The sequence below is a fragment of the Rhipicephalus sanguineus genome, chromosome 8 (assembly GCF_013339695.2).
Source record: "Rhipicephalus sanguineus isolate Rsan-2018 chromosome 8, BIME_Rsan_1.4, whole genome shotgun sequence".
In the NCBI taxonomy this organism is placed as follows: domain Eukaryota; kingdom Metazoa; phylum Arthropoda; class Arachnida; order Ixodida; family Ixodidae; genus Rhipicephalus; species Rhipicephalus sanguineus.
This window is the reverse complement of record NC_051183.1, coordinates 41,159,232-41,181,130: the sequence shown is the minus strand read 5'-3', so window position 1 is coordinate 41,181,130 and position 21,899 is coordinate 41,159,232. Positions and strand designations below refer to the sequence as shown.

Sequence of the window (21,899 nt, the reverse complement as noted above, 5' to 3'; positions counted from 1 at the left end):
CTGCCGCCGCCGCGTTGCCCGTCCAGGTACCGTTGACGCAAGTTACAGCTACGTCCGTCCAGAGCCACCACAGCCGATGCCCTCCCACGCTACTTTGGACACCTCTTCATCCAACCGCCGAGCTTTAACTCCCGCCGATCGCCGTCCCCGCGCCGACGTTCGCTTTCGCCAATGATTCGTCGCCCCTCGCCCGTCCAAACGGAAAACTGACCCTCGCAGTTCCGGAGGCAAGAACTGCGCCGCTGTCGAAATTTAGAAGACCTCGTTCTCAACCTGCTAACGAAATAACTGTCTTCATTGAAGGTGTTGCCGTGCAGGCCTTAGTCGATACGGGAGCTGCTGTGTCTGTGTTGAGCGAAGCAATGTGCCGCAAGTTAAAAAAATTACGACTCCGCTTTCTGGTCTTTCTCTCCGTACGGCAACCGCACATCCCATACAACCTTCCGTGACGTGCACGGCTCGGCTACTCATTCAGGACGTTTTGTATGTCGTCAAATTCGTCGTCTTTCCACACTGCTCGCACGACGTTATATTGGGCTGGGACTTGCTTTCCACACATCATGCCATTGTTGACTGTGCCCGTGCCGAACTAGAATTATCAGCGATCTCTGACATCGATGCTGGCAAGTCATCTTTTCCTCGTGTCGTCGTCGCCGCGGACACGCACATCCCACCTATGTCTTCTGTTCGGGTACCGATCTCCTGCGACTATGCTTTCTCTAGCGCCATGTTCACACCGTCAGCAGCATTCACTTCTCGTAAGAACTTCATTCTCCCCTTTGCTCTTGTCACGATCGAAGACTCCTGCTCAAGCATTTATGTCACAAACCTGCTTTCGGTCGCTGCCACAGTATTCCGCGGAGAATGTATAGGGCGTCTTGAGGAGATTGATTCTGTTTGCGCTAGCCAACTGCTCGATCGCACAACAAGCCTCCAGGTCGCCAGCGCTGATGTCGTTACCACGTCCAACACATCTTCCCTAGACGCTTTCCTTCCATCAATTGATTCGGACCTTCCTATTGCTCAACGCACCCAACTCTTGAAGCTTCTCGACCGCTTTCGGACGTCTTTCGACTACAAGCAAACCAGTTTGGGTCGAACGTCTGCCATCGTCCATCATATAGACACCGGCAGCCATGCACCCCTACGTCAGCGTCCATACCGGGTCTCTCACACTGAACGCCGAGTTATTGATGACTAGGTGACTGATATGCTTAGTCGTGGCGTTATACAGCCGTCCCACAGTCCTTGGGCCTCCCCGGTAGTACTTGTGAAAAAGAAGGACGGTAGCATCCGATTCTGTGTTGATTATAGGCGCCTTAACAAGATCACACGCAAAGATGTCTATCCGCTCCCCAGAATCGATGACGCGCTCGACTGTTTGCAAGGCGCGGAGTTCTTTTCTTCACTGGACCTTCGATCAGGGTACTGGCAGGTACCTATGGATGAAGCGGACCGCCCAAAAACTGCGTTCGTAACTCCTGACGGCTTGTACGAGTTCAACGTGATGCCGTTTGGCCTTTGCAACGCCCCCGCCACCTTCGAGCGTCTTATGGACAACATCCTTCGAGGTCTCAAGTGGAACACGTGCCTTTGTTATCTGGACGACGTCGTAGTTTTTTCAAAGGACTTCGACACCCATCTTCTGCGCCTCGCAAGTGTCCTGGAATGCCTCACACAGGCTGGTCTACAACTGAACATGAAGAAGTGTCACTTCGCCGCCAGGAAGCTCACCATCTTGGGACATGTTGTCAGCAAGGACGGCATTCTACCCGACCCTGCAAAGCTCCGCGCTGTCGCCGAGTTTCCCAAGCCGTCGACCCTGAAAGAACTCCGGAGCTTCATAGGCCTATGCTCATATTTTCGGCGATTCGTTCGTGATTTCGCATCCATAATGGCCCCTTTAACACGCCTACTTGCTGACAGCCAAGGTGTCATGGCATGGTCTTCCGCTTGCGACGCCGCATTCGCGAAATTACGTCATCTACTGACATCGCCACCGATTCTCCGTCACTTTGACCCAGACGCCCCAACCGAAATCCACACGGACGCCAGTGGAGTCGGCCTTGGCGCTGTTCTTGCTCAACGCAAGTCTGGCTTCGACGAGTACGTTGTTTCTTACGCAAGTCGCACTCTCACCAGAGCTGAAGAAAATTATTCGGTCACGGAGAAAGAATGTCTAGCCATCGTTTGGGCAATTACAAAATTTAGACCTTACGTATATGGCCGCCCATTTGATGTCGTGACTGATCACCACGCCCTCTGCTGGTTATCTTCACTGAAAGATCCATCTGGTCGTCTAGCTCGATGGGCATTACGTCTCCAAGAATACGACATCCGCGTCGTCTACAGGTCAGGCCGTAGACATTCAGATGCCGACGCTCTTTCTCGCTCTCCCCTTCCCCATGACTGTGGCAACGGGTCTGTTTCCAGCTACGATTCGGCGGCCCTTACACACGCTGACATGCCTTCTGAGCAGCGTCAGGATCCTTGGATAGTCTCTTTAATGGAGTTCCTATCTAAGCCCTCACCACGTACCGCCCGCCACTCGCTCGCTGCGGCGCACAGCTCGACATTTCACCATCCGCGATGGGCTCCTATACCGCCGCAACTATCTATCTGATGGTCGCAAGTGGTTGTTGGTGATTCCTCGCCATCTCCGTGCCGATATCTGTGCCTCCTTTCACGCGGATCCCCAATGCGGCCACGCTGGTGTAATCAAAACCTATGCACGCCTCCGGCTGCGGTACTACTGGCGTGGCATGTACCGCTTCGTCCGCCAATACGTGCGTTCATGCTCCAAGTGTCAGCGCCGGAAGAGCCCCCCACGTATAGTCACTGGACCGCTCCAGCCGTTGCCTTGTCCCTCCCGGCCTTTTGATCGCATCGGAATTGATTTGTACGGCCCCCTTCCGTACACACCAGACGGGAACCGCTGGGTGATCGTCGCTATCGATCATCTGACACGCTATGCTGAGACTGCCGCGCTGCCAGAGGCCACATCACGTGAAGTCGGCTTATTTATACTTCACCAACTTGTTCTTCGCCACGGCGCGCCTCGCGAGCTACTCAGCGACCGCGGACGCACGTTCCTCTCTGATGCCGTACAAGCCCTCCTCCGTGAATGCAACGTTGTGCACCGGACAACCAGCGCCTACCATCCACAAGCCAACGGAATGACTGAGCGCTTTAACCGCACTCTAGGCGACATGCTGTCCATGTACGTCTCCGCTGACCACACCAACTGGGACCGCATGCTACCCTTTGTTACGTACGCTTACAATAGCGCTACTCAGTCTACGACAGGATTTTCTCCCTTCTTTCTTCTTTACGGCCGCGAACCTTCCTCATTTATGGACACCATTCTTCTGTACCGCCCGGACGCTTCAGAGTCCACAACTCTATCTGAAGTCGCCACCTACGCCGAGGAATGCAGGCAGCTCGCACGTTCCTTAACCGCACAAGACCAAGCACGCCAAAAGGACCTCCATGACGCAAACCTGCCTCCCCAGTCATATTCGCCTGGAACATTGGTGTGGCTTCGCGTTCCCTCCTCTGCTCCTGGCCTTTCCACAAAGCTACTGCAGAAGTATGAAGGCCCCTACCGCGTCCTAAGTCAAGCCTCTCCCGTCAACTATGTTGTCGAGCCCGTTCAACCATCCACAGACCGGCGCCGCCGTGGCCGTGAGATTGTTCACGTCGACCGACTGAAGCCGCATTACGACCCACCAGTCGTCCCTGTTCCTTAAGTCGCCAGGATGGCTCCTTTTCTGCGGGGGAGTGATTTGTAGAATGGATAGGGCGCAAACAGGGGCGCCAGTGAAAGACGAAGACGAGGATGGTTGTTGGTGCTCGTGCTTGCTCCGTTTCGGACTGCTGGTCGCTGAACCTGTGCTATTTATTTATTAAACGCCTCACGGACTCAACGCTAAACGCGTACCATCAATACTAATACAAAAAATATGCATATACAATTTCATATCAGTTCACTCGCGTTCCAACGGATACTGCGCGGATCAATGAAATCAAAACACTACAAAAAAGAAGTAAACAAAAAAAAATCTCAATACAACTTGTTGCTAGCTTATAATAAATCCTATAGGATTCACAAAAAACATCGTTATCCAGTAAGTAGAAGCCTACGCATTACGTTAATATAGTCTTTAAGTGTATTCAGGAAACTTTCATGAATTAGAGAGGAAACGATGCAGTTAGGTAACTGATTTCAGTGGTATATAGCAAGGAAGAGGGGGGGGGGGGCGCCACGGTGGTCTAGTGGTTATGGCACTCGACTGCTGATCCGAACGTCGTGGGATCGAATCCCGGCCACAGCGGCTGCATTTTCGATGGAGGCGGAAATGTTTGAGGCCCGTGTACTTAGATTTAGGTGCACTTTAAAGAACCCCAGGTGGTCAAAATTTCCGGAGCCCTCCACTACGGCGTCTCTCATAATCATATCGTGGTTTTGGGACGTTAAACCGTTTTGGGACGTTAAGGAAGGGGGGGGGGAGGGAGGTTTATTCAGAAAGTTAGTACGAGCAAGAAGCGGTTGCACTTTAAAGAGATGATCAAGGCTCGGGAAGATAAGATAGTCGGGCCTGGTGAGGCATGTGCTGAACGACGACCTCCAGTGATAAGGTTTGTAAAAATGATCAAGAGGTTCTGTCACTCTTCCATTTACTCGGGAGGTTAGATTAAGAGATTGTTTTAGGTTAGTAGTGCTGGACGCTCGCGAGTAATCTTTCGTAACGAAGAGGGGCCGTTTTAATTATCTTGGATTGACTTGAGTTTGTTGATCAGGTAAGACTGGTGCGGTCGAATTCCAAATGAATTATGCATATCCCATTTCTGAGCGAACAAGTGTCGTATAGGCTAATACAATTGAGTAGACTTGTTCATAGAGTAAAGGTTACACCTGATGAAGTCATGCACTTCTATAGGTGGCGTCGATGTGATCATTCCATGAAATGTTTGAAAATAAATGTATTCCCAAGTATTTTATTGTGTGCGCATGTGAGATGACAGTGTCACGTATCGAGTAATGGGTAAGGGTAAGATTAGAAACTAGTGAAAACTAAAGCCTTAGTTTTAGTTGTAGACTAAAAGAGTATATTAGGAGCATACCTTCGTGGACTGAAACCTGAATTTCAGAAAACATAAGCATCTTTACTGCACTGCCCTTGTACCTGTCGTTTCCTTAAAATGCAGTTCAAGGCAAACACAAGGCCATGTAGTCTTTCTAGCAGCGAGTAGTCATCATTCAAGACAGTTGTGAGCGACTATACGAACTTCCTCGACAGAATGTTCAAGGACGAAGCTTGAGGCACTTATATATATCCTTGGTTATGCGAGGGCGTATGTGTGTCACCTTGGGAGTAATCACGTTGAGTTGTCTAGGTCACCACAACGCTGTTGAGTTCCTTGGGGACGAATAGGCGACAACAGGATCGCTATAGACCGAACCTTGCTTTGTGGGTGTGTGCGCACCGAGTTCCTACCCTCTCCCTTTCTCTATCATATTTCTTTTCATTTCCTTATTTTCCTTACTATCTACATGTACGTATCATAACCAGCCAGAGAGGATCACGGTTCGAACCTTCCTCTCTCTTCACCCTTTCTCTTGTCGATGCACTCACACTTGGCATATGACACGTGGGTTCCTGCGCAATTTGTAACAAAAAAAAAATACGTACGATCGCCTTTCTTTTGGCGCGGGAGGGGGGGGGGGGAGGTTGCAAATTGACACGCTCCTGACCAAAAGCAAGGAGATGCTGTCTGCACACTTTTCTTGTTTCCTGATATCTACGCTGTACGTTCCTAGTGATCTTTCCTGGCGAATAAATATGACCAGTGTGTTGTATGCTTGGCTGTCGCACCTGAGGTGTGTGCTAGTAAACCGACAAATGCGAAACAACCAGCCAAATGAGACGTGTTACAGCGAAACGCTCTTGCAGACGGGGCCGTATGCCTCATGCACATTCCACAGAAACCCACACGTAAAGGTGCATGTAGGCAGAATAAGATACTGCATGAGTTATCTGTTGAGTATGTATGTTTCGTTTCTGTATTAAACCCCGTTTAAAGAGCTTAACCAACTCAACGAACATCAATTTATTTTAAAGACATATGGCTCGCGGGAAAATGAGAATGTTTCGGTGGTAAATCTAAATGGATATTATTCCTACATAAGAGTCTGTATGCCCTGACTCCTATTTCGAAATAAAGTACCAAATGATGTGGAGGAGCTCAGCGTTTTCTGCGAGAGCATATCGCAGCAAACAACTCTCCCCTGCGACTTATGAACAGTGAACGGTGAGGGCATAGGTCGGCAAACTCACTCCTGAGTCGACTCAATCAGACTCAGATTGAGCCGTGACAATGAGTGAGTCCGGGTGAGTAATATATTGGTGAGCTTGAATCCGAGTGAGTGCGGGCGAGTAATATTTTCATGAATATGAGTGCGGGTAAGTACGAATGACGAAAATTTTGGTGAGCGAGTCCGAGTGAGCCCTAAGGGCAAAATATATTTCAAGACTGAATCTGGGTGAGCTCCCCATCTTTTCACCAACCTATGGTCCTATCTACTTAACTTCAGCATTACTATCAGCCTTGTGACGACTCACGTTTTTATTCACGTCTACTCACACATACTTCAAAGCACTAGCATTCATACGCCATCTAGCATACCGGTGTTCTAGCATACCGTATTTACTCGCATGATACGAGCACTGTTTAGCACCTGGTACCGCTCGCTTAATAATGGCTAATCTCTGCTTAATATTACAATGTGATTGTTAACGTCGGTTAGTATTGCAACATGTTGAATAAATGATGGTAAGCTTTGGTAATGTACGCTTTCCGTTCTCACAAAAGCAGCATTGTCCTCATTGAATCTAATTTCAGTTATGCTCCCATGTAACGTGACAGCAGCCTGAATTGGTTCTCTGTGATTTTTATGCGGTCTAGTGCGCTTTATGTGGTGTTATAGACATATGCGTGATTTCGTCATAGATTGGACCGAAAGTTCGACGTTAGCTTATCTCGAACCCGTTCTTTATGTAACTAGAAGCCAACTCAAAGTTCCATCTGCATCCTTACACCTACAGATATACCTAGTCCAAGAGAGAATGGAAACTACCATCGTCGCATAACGCTTGTCTTGTGTATGAACTTCACTATTATGTTTCAGGTGTGCACTTGAACAACTGCAAGTCTGTCATCCTGCACGAAAAATAGAAAAAAGGGAAGCAAAGACACTTGCCAGAGACAGTTCCTGGTTACACCGCGCACAAAATAGTGAATGAACATGAAGGGAAGAGACAAACATATTCGACCGAGTTATCGATGAAACCGGGAAGCGAACAGTGGAAACCCCACTGAAGTACAATACATTTTGAAACTCACTTGGTTAGCAAACTGATAAAATTTTTTTCGTGCTAGAATGATCACTGAGAAGTGGGCACACCATCCGATCCAAGAGACCATCTTCATACATTCTTAGTTTCCTTGAACGTCATATGCTGCAGGGTGCGATACCGGCTTTGGATACTTCCTGGTGAAAAGCCTGTGCCGCGCGGGCTTCTTCGTGTTTGCCGGATGTCTGGACGCCACTTGTGACGGAGCCAACGAATTAAAGAAGCTCGCCAATGTTAAAGTTTTGCAGCTGGATATCAGCAGCGAGCGGCAAGTCAGCGACGCTCTCGTAACTATCAAGGAAGGCCTTGGTTCCAAGGGTTGGTAGTCTCTAATGTACTTCGTAGTTAACAGTCATAGACACGTTTATACAAACATTACAATTTATGAAAAACAGGAAGTATGCGAGCATACATCGCACAGGTAGCGCCATCTTGTGACGTTGATTTTTATGAAGGCGCCAAAAGTTACTGCACTGACCAACTGGCTCGCGGCGCCAACAGCTACATAATGACTAACAAAGAAGTCTTATTTCTACTTCAAGACGACGAAGACAGCCACACTGAGTTACTAACACGTTATAACACATATCACTGCTAGGGCTGCTGTTAGAAACTGCATGCCAGAAACTGCAAATTGTTTTCTTTTTTGACCTTTTTTGTAATATGCAGAAATCATTTCAGTCAATTGATGACAACTACATAATACAAAAGCACTGACACGTACTTTTTTCTTCCCTCGTCTGAGTGAAAAACCACACTGAGCAGAACACATAAATTCCAATATCCATAAACACCAGAGATGATATATGTTTAAACATAAGGACAAGCTTCCAGCCAACATTGAGGATGGATGGTAGCTGGAGCTGATTTCGAATGGGCAGCTTTAGTCATCCAAGATGAAGTTTGCAATTATTAACATTATTGAAAGTTTATGTACAGGAAAATATATGCATCGTTACTCGTCTGTTTACGTGCTTCTTCCATGTTCAGAGAATATTTTGGATTATTTTCACTCGAATGCATTTAATGTTGCTAGAACACGTCTATAACACTTCCCATTGCGTCTTAATTCAAATCATTATGATAAAAGAAACTTCCTACGCAACTCAATCCTCTTTTTGACATAAAGCATAGCAATTGCAAACCTTGCCTATTTCGTTTTTTTAGCTGTGATAAATATCAAATGCAATTTTCTTCTCGTAGTAATGTAGAGCTGTACTCTAGGTTATGCATATGGCACCCCTTACCGCAGTAAAAGTTTTTAGCACATCAGCCCAGAAAGCCACACGAGCCCTCCTGCGGTACTTAAAGGGAACAGAATTGAGCGAACGCCTGTGATACGCTGCGCTGTGCATGTGTTGTGAAATGCGTCTCTCTTTCTTTCTTCTTTTTACTCCCTTATTCCCCTCCCTATGTGTAGGGTAGCAAATTTGACGTAGTCTAGTTCAACTCCCTGCCTTTCCCATATTCCTTCTCTCTCTCTTTCTATTGTTGCACTATTGACGATCGCTAACCTTTTGCAAATGCTCCTGCAGATAGTGACTATTCATCGGTATTCACCCAGTGTTGTGGGCTGTCGTCTGCAACGCGGCCATCCGCAACGAGGGACTCTTCGAGTGGGTAACCATGGAAGCCATGAAGAAAGTCGTTGACGTCAACATCCTTGGTACCTGCCGCGTCGCTAAGGCGTTCCTCCCACTGCTCAGGAAATCCAACGGACGCCTGGTTGTCGTCACTAGCTCTTTCGGTAAAAGGCAACGACTCCTACTTCGTAAGAGCTCAACATGCGAGTCCGTATGGACGGGTAAAAGCTGAATGTAACACGGAAAACTAGGGCATTTCCTGTTCTCTCCTATTTTTTTCCGAACCGGCTTTGCGCTCCCCTTCGCAACATGTCGAATCAACTGGCCCAACAACTTACAATTTTGATGAATCAGGGGTTATCTTTTGGGTGAACAATTATGAATAACTTAATATACCGAAGTTATGCCTAAGCGTGGCGCTGAAATGTGTTACCAATCAGCGAAGTATTTCGCGGCAAGTGTCACAACGTACTGGCAGCGTAGCACTGGCGTAGCCCAGGGGGGGGGGGTAAAGAGAGAGAGAGAGAGAGAAATAACTTTATAAAGTCCAGCGAACTTGACTTGGGGTAGGCCTCAACCCCGGCCTAGGCATCGGCCGCGAGCCCTTGGGCTCGGGCGGCTTCCTCGGCTCGCTGGACGGCCCAAAGTTGTCTCCTAAAAATATATTTCAAATACCCCACGAACATAAGCAAAGGTAGTTAAACACCCCACCAAAAATGAAAACAAGATGGCTACGCTCGTGCAGTAGAAGACCTTACAATACTACTGAAAGTTCCCAAGCCTCTCTTCAGACAAAACTATAGATATTGAAACGTTCACATCGATTTTGTACTCCTTCGTTAACACCGGTGTTCGCCTCCCATGTAATACACCTTTTTTAGGATACGTGACGATGCCTTTGGGAACGCCGTACTCGATGACGAAGCACGCGGCTGTATCCATGGTGGATGGACTCCGCCGCGAGTGCTACGGCAAGGGCGTCGACATCATTCAGGTCATGCCACAAGCCTACAAGTACGTCGCCATTTTTTTTAGTTAGCCCTACAGCGTCAGTACACTTCAGACATAATTGGGCAGAATTGTGCTTCCGTCATAAAGTCCAGGAGAGACCTACGGTGCGGACCATAAATCCACTGTTGTAAGTCTGGCCGCCTGGTATGCTGAAGTCCAGCACGCCGTCTTCAACTACAAAAAAGTTAGCTATTAGGCGTTTGATCGTATCTGCGGTATATAGCAGCGCTATGACGTCAACACCTTGCGAAAATTCTAGTCAATCGAGGACGTTCGGTAGCTGGTGCTACCGGTATAACTTAAATAGCTGTACACTCTGTTTCAGTTGTTTGCAGAGGAAAATGGACGAAGTCAATATAACTCAAAGGCACGGAAGTTTGAATAAGTGCGATATAACCAATTCACCAGTTATCTCGTAACCTTAACAGGGAGGGCAGCGATAAACCAGAACGATCTTTTTCAAGGGATTTCTCACAGACGCCTTCACAGGCATCCATCGACGTGATTCGTGCATGGTTAGGAGAGCGTGGCATTAAAGAAGCAAAGAATGTATGTACTTCAACCTTCCGAGTATCAATATAAGATTGTCGTGAAATACCAGACCCAGGCAGCGATTAATATTATACGTGTAGGAAGAGATGATGGACTTTGGCTTACCACGAAGAAACATTGCGCCGATCCTCGCTTCCTTACATGCGTAATCATACAAACCACAATTAAACTGTACCGAAGAATATCTCGGAGCGAAGACAGGCTAGAAGAATTCTTCCAACTAGAACTGTGTAAAAAAATGACTGCCTCCAACTTTTCAATACAAGCATGCCCTCCGCAGTATCATTTTATGTCCCCATGGAGTAAGGACTAATTTACAAATGTTGTCTTCATGTACAAGTTTCCAGTACTAAATTTTAAGAAAACCATACAACTTAATTTTGATCACCTGGTATTGACGTTCTACGGCTTATCAAATACGCAAGTTTTAATGCCAGTCTTATTCATTGTTTCTTTCTTTTTTCATGCGTCTCGACTTTTTTTTTTTTGCAGGACCAACATCAGTGCTCCTTTGTTTTCACGTGGGCTCACCACGGATGACTTGAAGAAGAACTGCCCAGAGGTCGCCGACGACTTCACACAGAAGGAGATCGACAGCTGGATCGACTCATCTAAGAACTTCTACGACATCTTGAACCGGGAAAACTTGCAAGAGGTCGCGGACGTCATGGTCCTCGCCGTGCGCGAAACGGACCCAAGGACGTGGTACACAACGCCGTGGAGTCTCTGCACCGCAGTTCTGTTTCCTTTCACCTACCTGCCTGACGAGGCTACAGATGCCATCATGGCCATCGCCAGGACGAAGCTGACCCCACTTTCAAACATGCTCAAGAACCACAGGAAGAATTATAGTACAACACGCGTACACCCGTGAGCAAAAGTACACGGACCAGCGGAGCGCGTGCCGAAATTGCAGTCTGCGCCTTCTAGTGGCGAACTGTCGACAGTATTGCTCTGGCTACGAATTCTCCAGAGCAATGCTGTAGCAATGCTCTCGACAGAATACGGCTCGCCACTATGGACGGCACAGACAGCAGTTTCGGCAGGCGCTCCCCTGGTTCTTTTTTTTTTTTTTTGCTCGCGGGGGTACCTTCTTATGGGAATCTATCGCAAATACACCAACCAAAAAATCCAGAAGCGCTTTCCCTGTCAGGAAGATGGGGCCAAGCGAAGCTTGGAGTCTGCGGGCCAGACGTACTCCCCCCCCCCCCCCTCTTCATTTTCTTTCTATCGCATTGCGCAATGCTCCATCCTAAACTTTTCCTTCCTCTATGCTGGAAATCGGACCGCCATGCACGTGTTTAACAGCGCGACACTTCTGTTCCTGCGGGTGACAATCAAGGTCGTGCGTTCATATCCCGGCCGCAATGAAACGTGACAACGCGAAAGGACGAGCCACCTCGATAAGAGATCAGACTGCCGTATCATAAACAGTTGATCGCCGACGAGCCCACGATCGAGAGAGCGTCAGAAAACGGCGCAGGCGAATATGCATGTGGCCGGTGCACGTTCACGGGTCGCATTTATGTTTGCACGCCGGCGCCGGGTTTTTTCGCGTATGACGTCGCCACCGCAGCCTGTGAGCGCTGACACGCTTCACTCGAATAAATGAACATTCGAAGTACCTATGACGACTGCATACTAACTAAAAAATCCGAACCGGAAGATATGGTCCGGAAAAACCTTTTTTCGAAGTTTCGAAGTGTAAGAAATGTTCTGCAACGAGTAGAGTGCGCCCCGAAAATAAATTGTCGAAATAATTTTTTTAGTACTTCGTACTTGAGGAGATATCACAAGCACAGCGCTTACCTTTTCCATACGTGTTCATTTTTAAGTACTCAGTTACTCCGTTACTCCGTTACTCGACTGAAGTGTTCACACCTCTCCCTTGCGTAAACTCCAGTGTATGTTGCTTTCTGTTGTGCATAATAATGTGCTAGCCCAAGAATGATGCCATGATTGCAATTCTATATATTCCTGCGGGGTTATTTTATCTATGTATAAAAATTCAATACTGTAAGTGCACTTTTACTTTTATGAGTGTTTCCTTCCGTATGTTTTTAGGCCACACCATCCCTTCTCTTTATCTTGCCAGTGCTTGTGTGCAAAGTGTTGTTTCAGGTGAAGGGACCCCGCTGGGCGTCAATCCCGTTTACCTTCATTTTTCTAAGTGCAACTTTGTAGACTTGAATAAAGATCAATTAAATTCAATGTGTTTATTGCTTCAACCACTAACATAAAACCCCTCAAGGAATTGAACTGACGTGACGTGACTTATTGGTGTAATTGTTGGGGTTTTACACCCAAAAGCTACGATATTGTTATGATGGAAGCCGTAGCCGAGGGCTCGGGAAGTTTTGACCATCTGGTGCTCTTTAACGTGGACCTAAATCTAAGTACACGGGCCACAATAGCATTTTGCCTCCATTGAAATGCGGCGACCGCGGCCGGGATTCACTCCCGCGGCTTTCAGGTCAGCAGTAGAGCACCATAGCTCCTAGACAACAGCGGCTGGTGACGTGACCTGACCAGACGTCAACTAATTTTGACTGTAATGTTCATCTTCATCGGGAAATATGGTGCGTTGCGCTGAGTCAACAAAGGCGCTTAAAAATTCCCGGTGCGACCGGCTACAAAGTATTTTCCGTTAGAACCTGGACGCAGGACGAAATTTCGTAGTCCAGATTCGACGTCAATTCAAGACGCTTGAAGCAAGCGAATTAACATTTGCTCAATGAAACATTTATTGGGGTGAGTTTGGTTATATCTAGTAGGAATAAAACAGAATCACGGTTAAAAAAACAAAGATGACGCAACGTCACTTAGATGAGCAATTGTGTAGTCCTTGGAAGGACCATGTGCTTTTAAACCGCCTCAGACGACTTCTCATCACGCGTTCTTACAATCAAATATTGTTTTATTTCTTTTCTGCCTCAGCCATCGACAGTACACGTTAAAGCCACCGCCGACAATTGCGGTTGCGAAATATGCGCTGTGTCTCAGACGGAAGGACGAAAAACGATTGAAACCTTGATTCGAACGTTAGTCATCGTTCTTCGCCCGCCTGTCTTTTGTTCCATTGTACACTATTCATAGCTTGCATGTGACGTCATGGACGCACAAGAGGGCTCCAACATGGCGGCTTAGATGACGTCACGACAGTACATTAACGCGGCGGTTAACTTGCTTCAGTGCGATAATGACGTCGCTGGAACGCTATTGGGCATCGGTGCAAGAACACGAAGGAACGAGCGTGCGATGTACTGATAACACTAACGTGACTTTACAAAGCTCGCGCCCGACAATGTTGGTGCTCCAACGTGGCTGTTCCAGTGACGTCAGTAACTACCGTTAACGAACGGAAGACATAAGGGCACAAGTACGTCAGCTTCTGCGTAGATCACAGTTTCCTACAATATTTACTAGAGGGAAACTCTGGCGCTAGTGTCTGTGGGAGCTGCAACGCATGGCGCTTCAGCCAGCACGGGAATGATGGGTAGTACAGGGATTTGTCTAAACTTCGTTCCTTCGGCTCCGTTTGGCTCTGCATGCGTCGCCTGCATCCGCTTTGTAGGAAAACGAAGTTCAGCAAAAGTCAGCAGTTCCACTTCACCACTTTAACCTTTTAGGCTCACCAATTCAAATCTGGTCACGAAGTTCACCAGGGCATTCATTTATCCGAAACGAACGCTAAAACACATCAAAAACAAAGCCACAAGTGCGTTCGAAGCCGTAAGTACGAAGACTAGGCAAATCCGTGTACTACCCATCATTCCCATGGTGGCTGAACGATCGCAGCGCCAGAGTTCCCTCTGGGTAATTGTAGGAAACGCTACGGCGCAGACTATATATTGGCGTAAGGGTCGCTATATATAGGTTTCCAAATGCGTCGCCCTGCAGCTTCCGTATTTTCCAGATTATATGCCTCACCGCGCATTTACATATGCCCGTGGTTCACCAACTGCGGCCTCCTTCATTCGCTGCACGGAGTATGGAATGGTGTTGCGTGCTGGGCTCAAGGTTGCCGGTTCGATGAGGACGGCGCCCGAAATGATCATTTTTGCTCACAGCGCGAAAACACAAATACTAATACCGTCTTCACATGACGTTATCACGTGACTTCATCATATGACCAAGGTCGATTCAAATAGGTCGCGAAGCTTCGGACGAAAAGCGGTTCAGAACCTATTGCCAACGACGCCAGCAAGGGGAATTATGGGTGCTGCGATTGAAGCGCGACTATGTTTGGAGGGAACAAACACTTATACCGAAAAACCAAGTTTTATTCAAGGGCGAAGCAATCTTGATGTTTTACAAATTACATTTATTTTCGGAACAATATTATGTAGGTGCAATGTGCCAATAATGTATGATAGTGTTTAATTATTACGAAAAACCTTTTTCTTAGCGCCCCCTGAAGAGAGGCGCACGTCATTGTTATTCAGTGCAGCTCTTGCAGTGCATCGAAAGGCGCGCTCGTAAGTTCTTCTGCAACGACACGCCCCCTCACGTGTTCTGGTGTTTCGCACTTGCATGCGTTCTGTGAATTATTGTGGTGAGAACTTGATTTTGGTGTCCCCGAAGTGGCGGGGTGCGTTTCATTGTTGGTGAACGTGTTGGCTGCGGTGTTCAACGAGCAACGGCACGACGCGGCTAACATTTCACGCCGAACGCTTTCCCCGGTACTCGCGGAAACGATGTGGTGTTCCAAGGATGCATAGCAACACGCGTATGCCTGGCGAGCCCTCTCTTCTAGATAAGGCACCGGAGCAACGGTTCGGAGTAGTGTGCTTGCTGGATTTTCATGGATCAGTATTCCTGCTGCCCGGTTTCCTTCGTGAACACGCAGTGCCTACCTTATTTTCTGCTATCGGTGAGCAGATCGCTAAGTTATCTGTCGCGCTACAATTCGCATGTTTTGATACGTTACACGTAAGTTTAATTTATCGGAACATAAGGCAAAACATAGTGCATATAGTGTACGCACTTTTTATACTTATTACGACATTTGTTGCACTTTGTGTAGGGTGTGATAAAATTGCGTTATTGTGACCATTGAATAAAACTGAAATATCATTATTTTGGCGGGACCAGGCGTCATTTCTTCTCGTTAGAACTGTAGCACACATGCAAAGTGCTCTTTAAGTCCCCTGCGTATGTGCGAAGCAAATCAGCAACGTTGCAAACATGAGAGGTACGCTGCTGCCTACTTTATTCACGCTGTGGAAGATGACGCGAACGCAGAATAAAAGTTCCAAGAATAAGGTTTCCTAGTAAAACCAAAGAGAATTGAACAGCGGTACACTTAAACACCGCTGTTTAGTCACGGGTCGATATTAGTTTAGCTAGCATTGGCTTCAAGCGCACTCGCCAAGGGCTTGCCGGCTCGCAGTAGCGCGAGTCCTTAGCGATCAGGGGCCTAAGAAAAATATTTTGAAGTCAAATTTCGCGCTAGTGACAACAAAATGACGTCACTGTTTTACCGGATATTGCATCACATCCGCTTTATTTTTTGTTCTGCCGGAAGTGTTCCCTCCTCACACAGATGGCGCTAAGCCCCATGAGCAGCTGATGAGCAGCCATTTTTTTTTAACGTATGGGCTTCTATGGAAGCTTCGCTACCATTTACATTTACCTTGATATGACGGCGTTACTAGATCACGTGACTTTTCGCATCCATTAGCGACGCCGCAGGACGCCGAATTTTTCAACTCGTGAGACATACAGTAAAAGGTCGTTATAATCCGGATTTCACGGGACCGGAAAAATGTCCGAGTTAACCGAATGCCGAATTATCGAAAGTATCAAGAAGGCAATAAATAAAGGTCTATCACATATATGCACTTTAGTTTTCTTGAAGAATATGTTAATCCAGTAATTATTTAGCATAAGAGTAGTGCAAAAGCCGCAATTTTTGTCATTTGCGACTTTGTTCACAGTGTGGACGCTGATCAGGACCCCCGTGTCTTAATCCGAAACGTGCTCTGAACCCGTACCTCATTACGTACCAACAACGCGATTGTGGATGGCGACCGCGCCTTTCTGAAAGCCCGACCATTTTGGCTGTTCACGAACGCAGTTTTCTTTCCTTTGCGTCGAATATTTGCGGCGCATTCGCTTACGGCGCGCTCCGAGGATCGTCCGAATTAACCGGGTTGCGGCCAGATACGACCGAGTTAACGTGAATTCGATGCCCTAAAACAATGCACATCCTGGCCGGGACCAGAGAACACGTCCGAATGATCGGACTTTCCGAATTAACGAGTGTCGAATTAAGGAGCTTTTACTCTATGTATGTGGCTTTCGGCTTGATGAAACCAGCATGAAATAGGAATGCCGAAGACGAAGGCGCAACGTTGACCAGTCACGGCCGCTGAAAGCTGTAGCATTGTATGCACTACTAAGCTGAAGGTAGGGGTTTAGACTTCGGCCAGGGAGGGCGCATTTCAATAGCAGCGAAAAGCTAACGTGTGCGCGAGCTTTCCACGTATACGCGAGATTTACTAAATATCTATATGTACTAAATCGTAAAGCTTAAGCGCAAGCTGAACAACTACAGATTGTAAAAGCTTTCTGCAAGACAGCAAGTGGGGCCACTTGGTTAGGATTCGTTGTAGAGAACAGCGCAATCATTTTGTCCGTGTTTGGTCTTTTGCGCTGTTTTATACTTTGCGACGTAAGAAACATTCAAGGAGTATCCCACGCAGAGTGCTTCTTGACCAAACTGTGGTCTTAAAGCTTTAAAAATTCATAAGCTATCCTTTAAAAAAAAAGTTACCAATTCCTGAGTGCTGCGCGTCCTATGCGTGACAAAATGCGGTATTACACACGAGGGCTTCCTGACTATTGGCATATGAACAGCGCCACAAACGCCCTATGATTTATACCGTATTCCGGCGGCATAACGTGCGAGAAGATTCTTGCGTCAACCACACAGTGCCCCATCTCAGAATACTGGTTTGCGGAGTGGCTCTGATGATGAGCTGTCGTTCAATGCCGAAATCTATCGCTAGCTATAGTGCTGTCCAAAGGAAACGCCGTCTGTGTTGTCTGTATGGCGCAACCGCAAGCACTTCTTGAGCAATTACTACTGCGCGCATGCCTTAAGGGTCCGAAGGCAAGAATAAAGTGCACGAAATTTTTTTAAGTGGCTCCGTTAACGTACGGAAGCCGCTCGGTCACAATACGTCAGCTGTTGCGTGGTCTACACATATAAAAGCGCCAGGGTCCCCTCTGTTGAAAAGAAGCGCCGGAGAAGGAAGGAAGGAAGGAAGGAAGGAAGGAAGGAAGGAAGGAAGAAACAAGCAGAAAGACAGGGAGGTTAGCCAGTTCTTAGTCCGGCTGGCTACCCTGTGCTGGGGGAAGGGGTAAGGGAGATAAAAGATGACAGAAGAGAGATGTTACAAAAAAAGTTACTCACGAAAGGATAAGGCATCTGAGGGTTCGCATGCCGGTGTTGGCAGGATAGTCCATCGTTATAGGTGAACGACGTCCTCACTCACAACACTTCGCCCACTTCATGGCTCCTTCTTTCACTGTTTCTGTGGCCCTTAAGCCGTGGGACCCCTTGACACCGTTTCAGATTGTGGGCACCGCTATCGGTTCGGCGTGGCTCGCCGCGACAGTTTCTTACGCGCTGTCGCGCATTTCCTGGATGCATGCCTTCGTGCACAATATCAGCGGCGATGGCAAGGCGGTGCTTATCACCGGTGAGTATATGCCCCATGCGGCCCTTGCAGTGCGTCATCATTCCGGGTGAAGCTGCACTAACTTCAGATACTTGATAGTACTGTAAGCGCAGCTGATAGGATTGGTTTCCGCGAAGCACTATTGTCAAACGAAGATGCCACGCAACGAGTAGTGTTCGACAGTACGCAATATATAAGTTCCTGCGCATGCTGAGGTGCCGCGAGGGAGGCGACGGGCGATAGAAGTCGATTGTGCTGCTACGTGCCGGGTAACCAATGCATGCTCCTGTATCGGTTACGCGAGCCGCGAATTCGTTGTCCTTGCTATTCTGAGACAAATTTGATGCGTTCGTGTGTGTATAGCGTCCGATAGGCGCAGCAGTTTAGCCTTAGCGTAATTTCTCTTATGACCCACTCAGTCACAACTTATCATGGGTTATCACTAAATATATCCAATGCATATAACTTCAGGCAGTGCGCGTTGTGCTGTAAGATTCATACAAATTGACGCCGTTCCTTTTTCTCCATAATATGGAGTAAATCAACGTGGATTTAAAGCAGAGCTCTTGTGGTCGTACCTTCTTTAAAGGAAAAGAACAGTGCGAACTCCATAGCCAATCACAGGGTTCTCCATTAGTAGGGGGGGGGGGGGGCGAAGTGAGCGAAATTTCAAGAGAGACCCCCCCCCCCTCTTCATTAACCCCTCCGACTGAGGCCCTTACGATCAGTACGCAGTGTAAAGACGAGATACTGGGGAGGGGGAGGCGTCCCTCTCTCGCTCCGCCCGTGCGTACGCCTATGCTGACCGGCTCAAAGCACATCGTCGGGCTACTCACTTATCGGCTGAAGTTATTGCAACGCAAAAAAAAAACAAAAAAATCAATTATGTTGCTCTTGTCGACAAAAAGCATCACACTGAGCATTTCGGCAAACATGGTAGCGCCGGATCAACCATAACTGCCAGGGTGGGCAGTAATAGACGCGATGGTTATCTTAAACGGGAAAGCTTGAATTTTCTAGTAGTTGAATGAGGTAAGTTTTTTTTTATTCTTGTGTTTGAGCTGCCAATAGAGCCGTGTTAAACGCAGCTCTAGCTATCACCAATAGACGAAATATTTAAACGCCTGTTAAAATTTATTTCCTATAATATTTTCAGATATAATTCAGAAACTCAACTCCCATTTTCATCATGCTGTGACACAGGCTTCGGACACCGCCTAGCGAAAAGACTGTCACTTGACGGTTTGCCGGTTGCTTGAGCTCGGGTAGTGCGGGAGCCCAGCAGCTCAAGACCATGCCCAACATTGAACAATGAAGAATGAATGAGTTGGTAACAATAAATAGTTACCAACTGGCCCAAGCAAGTACCCTTATAACCAACATTGAAGTGCTACAGCTGGACCTGACTAATCAAAAAGAAGTCGGCAACACGTTTCACGTAGTCAAGAAGCACTTAAGCGCAAGGGATGGACAGTCACGTCATCCGTGAGAGAGTCGTATCTGGTAGATTTTCATGGACGTGCTGTCAGTTTCGTTTTCATAATACCTACATGTCTCACGCGGCACAAACAATTAACACATGTCAAAACATAAGACAACAGCACCAAATATACTACGCAGGCACTGGCACGCACGCATGATATACATAGATGTCTTTGCAGCTTGTGGAAGTCGCTTTACTAAGAGATCATGTGGGCATTGCTGCAGATAGCAAAAAGGAATGCCACCAAACATTAGAGTACGTCACATTTATTCCAAGTTAGCACGTGCACTACAAGCTTACCCCGGCAGCCATTGCAAGTATTTCGATACATGGAAGCGAATATGGAGCAACCATTTCTTCCAGAAGCAAGCGTCACAAATTTGCTCAAATTATCTTTGTTAGAATGTTGAGGGGATAGGTAAAATCAAACGGATGACATTTGAAGTTTGTAAAAAAAAACGCCAGGCCTGCGCGGAAAGCGCAGCACAGTCACAGCGAAAGCTGGAAGACCGGCATTTCTAGAGCCCGTTATAAACTCTCTTGTGGCTACTAATACAAGTACATTAGCAACGTACATACTACGCCACAAATCATAATTTTTGGGAACTTGGGAAGCACCCATTACGACATTATTCGTCATTCTGCGGAGAAGCGAGGTACCATCTGTAAGGCATTATGTGCATTTTGTTAATGCCACGGTTGATGAAGATGAAGAATTATGGCTGAGCCCTTTGTAATGGGTTGGAAGCTTTAAACGACCCACAAGTTACGTAATTCATACTGTGTGACGCCCGGTCGTTATTTAACTCCCACCACTATTTATAACATACGTTAACTGGAGAAACGGAGAGCGAGAGAGAGAGAGGGGGAATTAACTTTATTGAGACCCTGAGGAAATAGAGAGAGAGAGAGAATGAAAAAAGGAAGGCCGGGAGGTTAACCAGATATTAGCATCTGGTTTGCTACCCAGCACTGGGGAGGGGAAATAGGGGCAAGAAAGAGGGTCTAGAGAGAGAGAGGGGAAAAAAGAGGAGGAAAAAAAAAAACGCACGTACACACACAAGATAAAAAACAACACACACAGGGACGAAGTTCTTCTTACAATCGTTTTGTGTAGGTTGTGGTTGGGTGTTGCGTTTACCAACGCCTATGCTTTCCGCATTGGGATGGCCGACACCGCAGCCTGTGACCACTGTGGAAACGCAGAAACAGACATATTTTTTGCGACTGCCCACTGTACAGTGCACAGCGACTATCTCTTTGCAACGCGCTGAACAAGTTGGACGACCGACCTTTGTCGGAGGAAAGAATTCTATGCCACCGACAAGACCCAACGTCACAGAAGAAGGCAATGCAAGCGCTACAGCGCTTCTTGCGATCGACCGGCCTTTTTTTTTTTCTGAGGAAATGAATCATGGGAGCCTTATGGGCTTACTTGGCAACCAATAGAAGTGCACTTGCGAGGAACCCACCACGCTATAAATCATCATAATTTTTGTGAAGTAGGGAAGCAACCACTATGGAATTTTTCGTCATTCTGCGGAGAACCGTGGTACTCGCTAAACACCTGTAAGGCATTATGTGCACTTTGTTGATGCTGTGGCCGATGACGATGATGAATTATCTCAGAGGACTTTGTAATCGGTTGGAGGCGTTCAACAACCCACTCGTTGCGCAATTCGCATTGTGTGACGCCCGGTTACAGAATTCGCGTTTGTGTGACGCCTGGTTGTTATTTTACTCTTCTACCACACTACATTACATATGTTGATGTGGTTCCTTCCCGACATGAAGCCTGTATAGAATCTTTTTGCAACGCACTTTCAAGCACCGGCATGGCCCTGAGGTAGAACACTGGGCTACCACGCAGAGGACCCAGGTTCGAACCTCGTTCCATCCAGGAACTATTTTTCTTATTTCCTTTTTTTCTTATTTCGTGCGATAGCGGTTACCGACACCGGCGGCGGCGGTTGCGGCAGCGGCGGCGGCGGACAACTACGGCGCCAAAAACGGCCGTTGAAATGACCTCATAACAGCTTTCGCTGTAAAAGGCAAGAACTAAAGTTATCTACTGTATATATCATTGTGGTACTCTTTCCTGCCGCTTGGTTTTCAGTTCACTGCTCTTGAAAACGTTGGAGCTGGTGTGCAAACTGAGATAGGAGCA

General features: G+C 47.3%; 2 protein-coding genes across 3 annotated transcripts in view; one reads left to right on the top strand and one right to left on the bottom strand.

Moving 5' to 3' along the window:
- The window catches only part of LOC119402683 (retinol dehydrogenase 7), a 53,030-nt gene extending 41,493 nt beyond the window's left edge, over positions 1-11,537 (top strand). Inside the window, exons 2-5 of one of the 2 annotated variants that reach the window (XM_037669796.2) lie at positions 7,527-7,733; positions 8,980-9,162; positions 9,880-10,012; positions 11,054-11,518. In XM_037669796.2, the coding sequence (XP_037525724.1) occupies positions 7,527-7,733; positions 8,980-9,162; positions 9,880-10,012; positions 11,054-11,435 (905 nt within the window). In that variant the 3' untranslated portion in view covers positions 11,436-11,518. Of the gene's footprint in view, positions 1-7,526; positions 7,734-8,979; positions 9,163-9,879; positions 10,013-11,053 lie in introns of both variants that reach the window. The other variant, XM_049418137.1, reaches the window with a different exon arrangement.
- The window catches only part of LOC119401777 (D-beta-hydroxybutyrate dehydrogenase, mitochondrial), a 260,301-nt gene that overhangs the window by 93,780 nt on the left and 144,622 nt on the right, over positions 1-21,899 (bottom strand). The window lies entirely within an intron of this gene.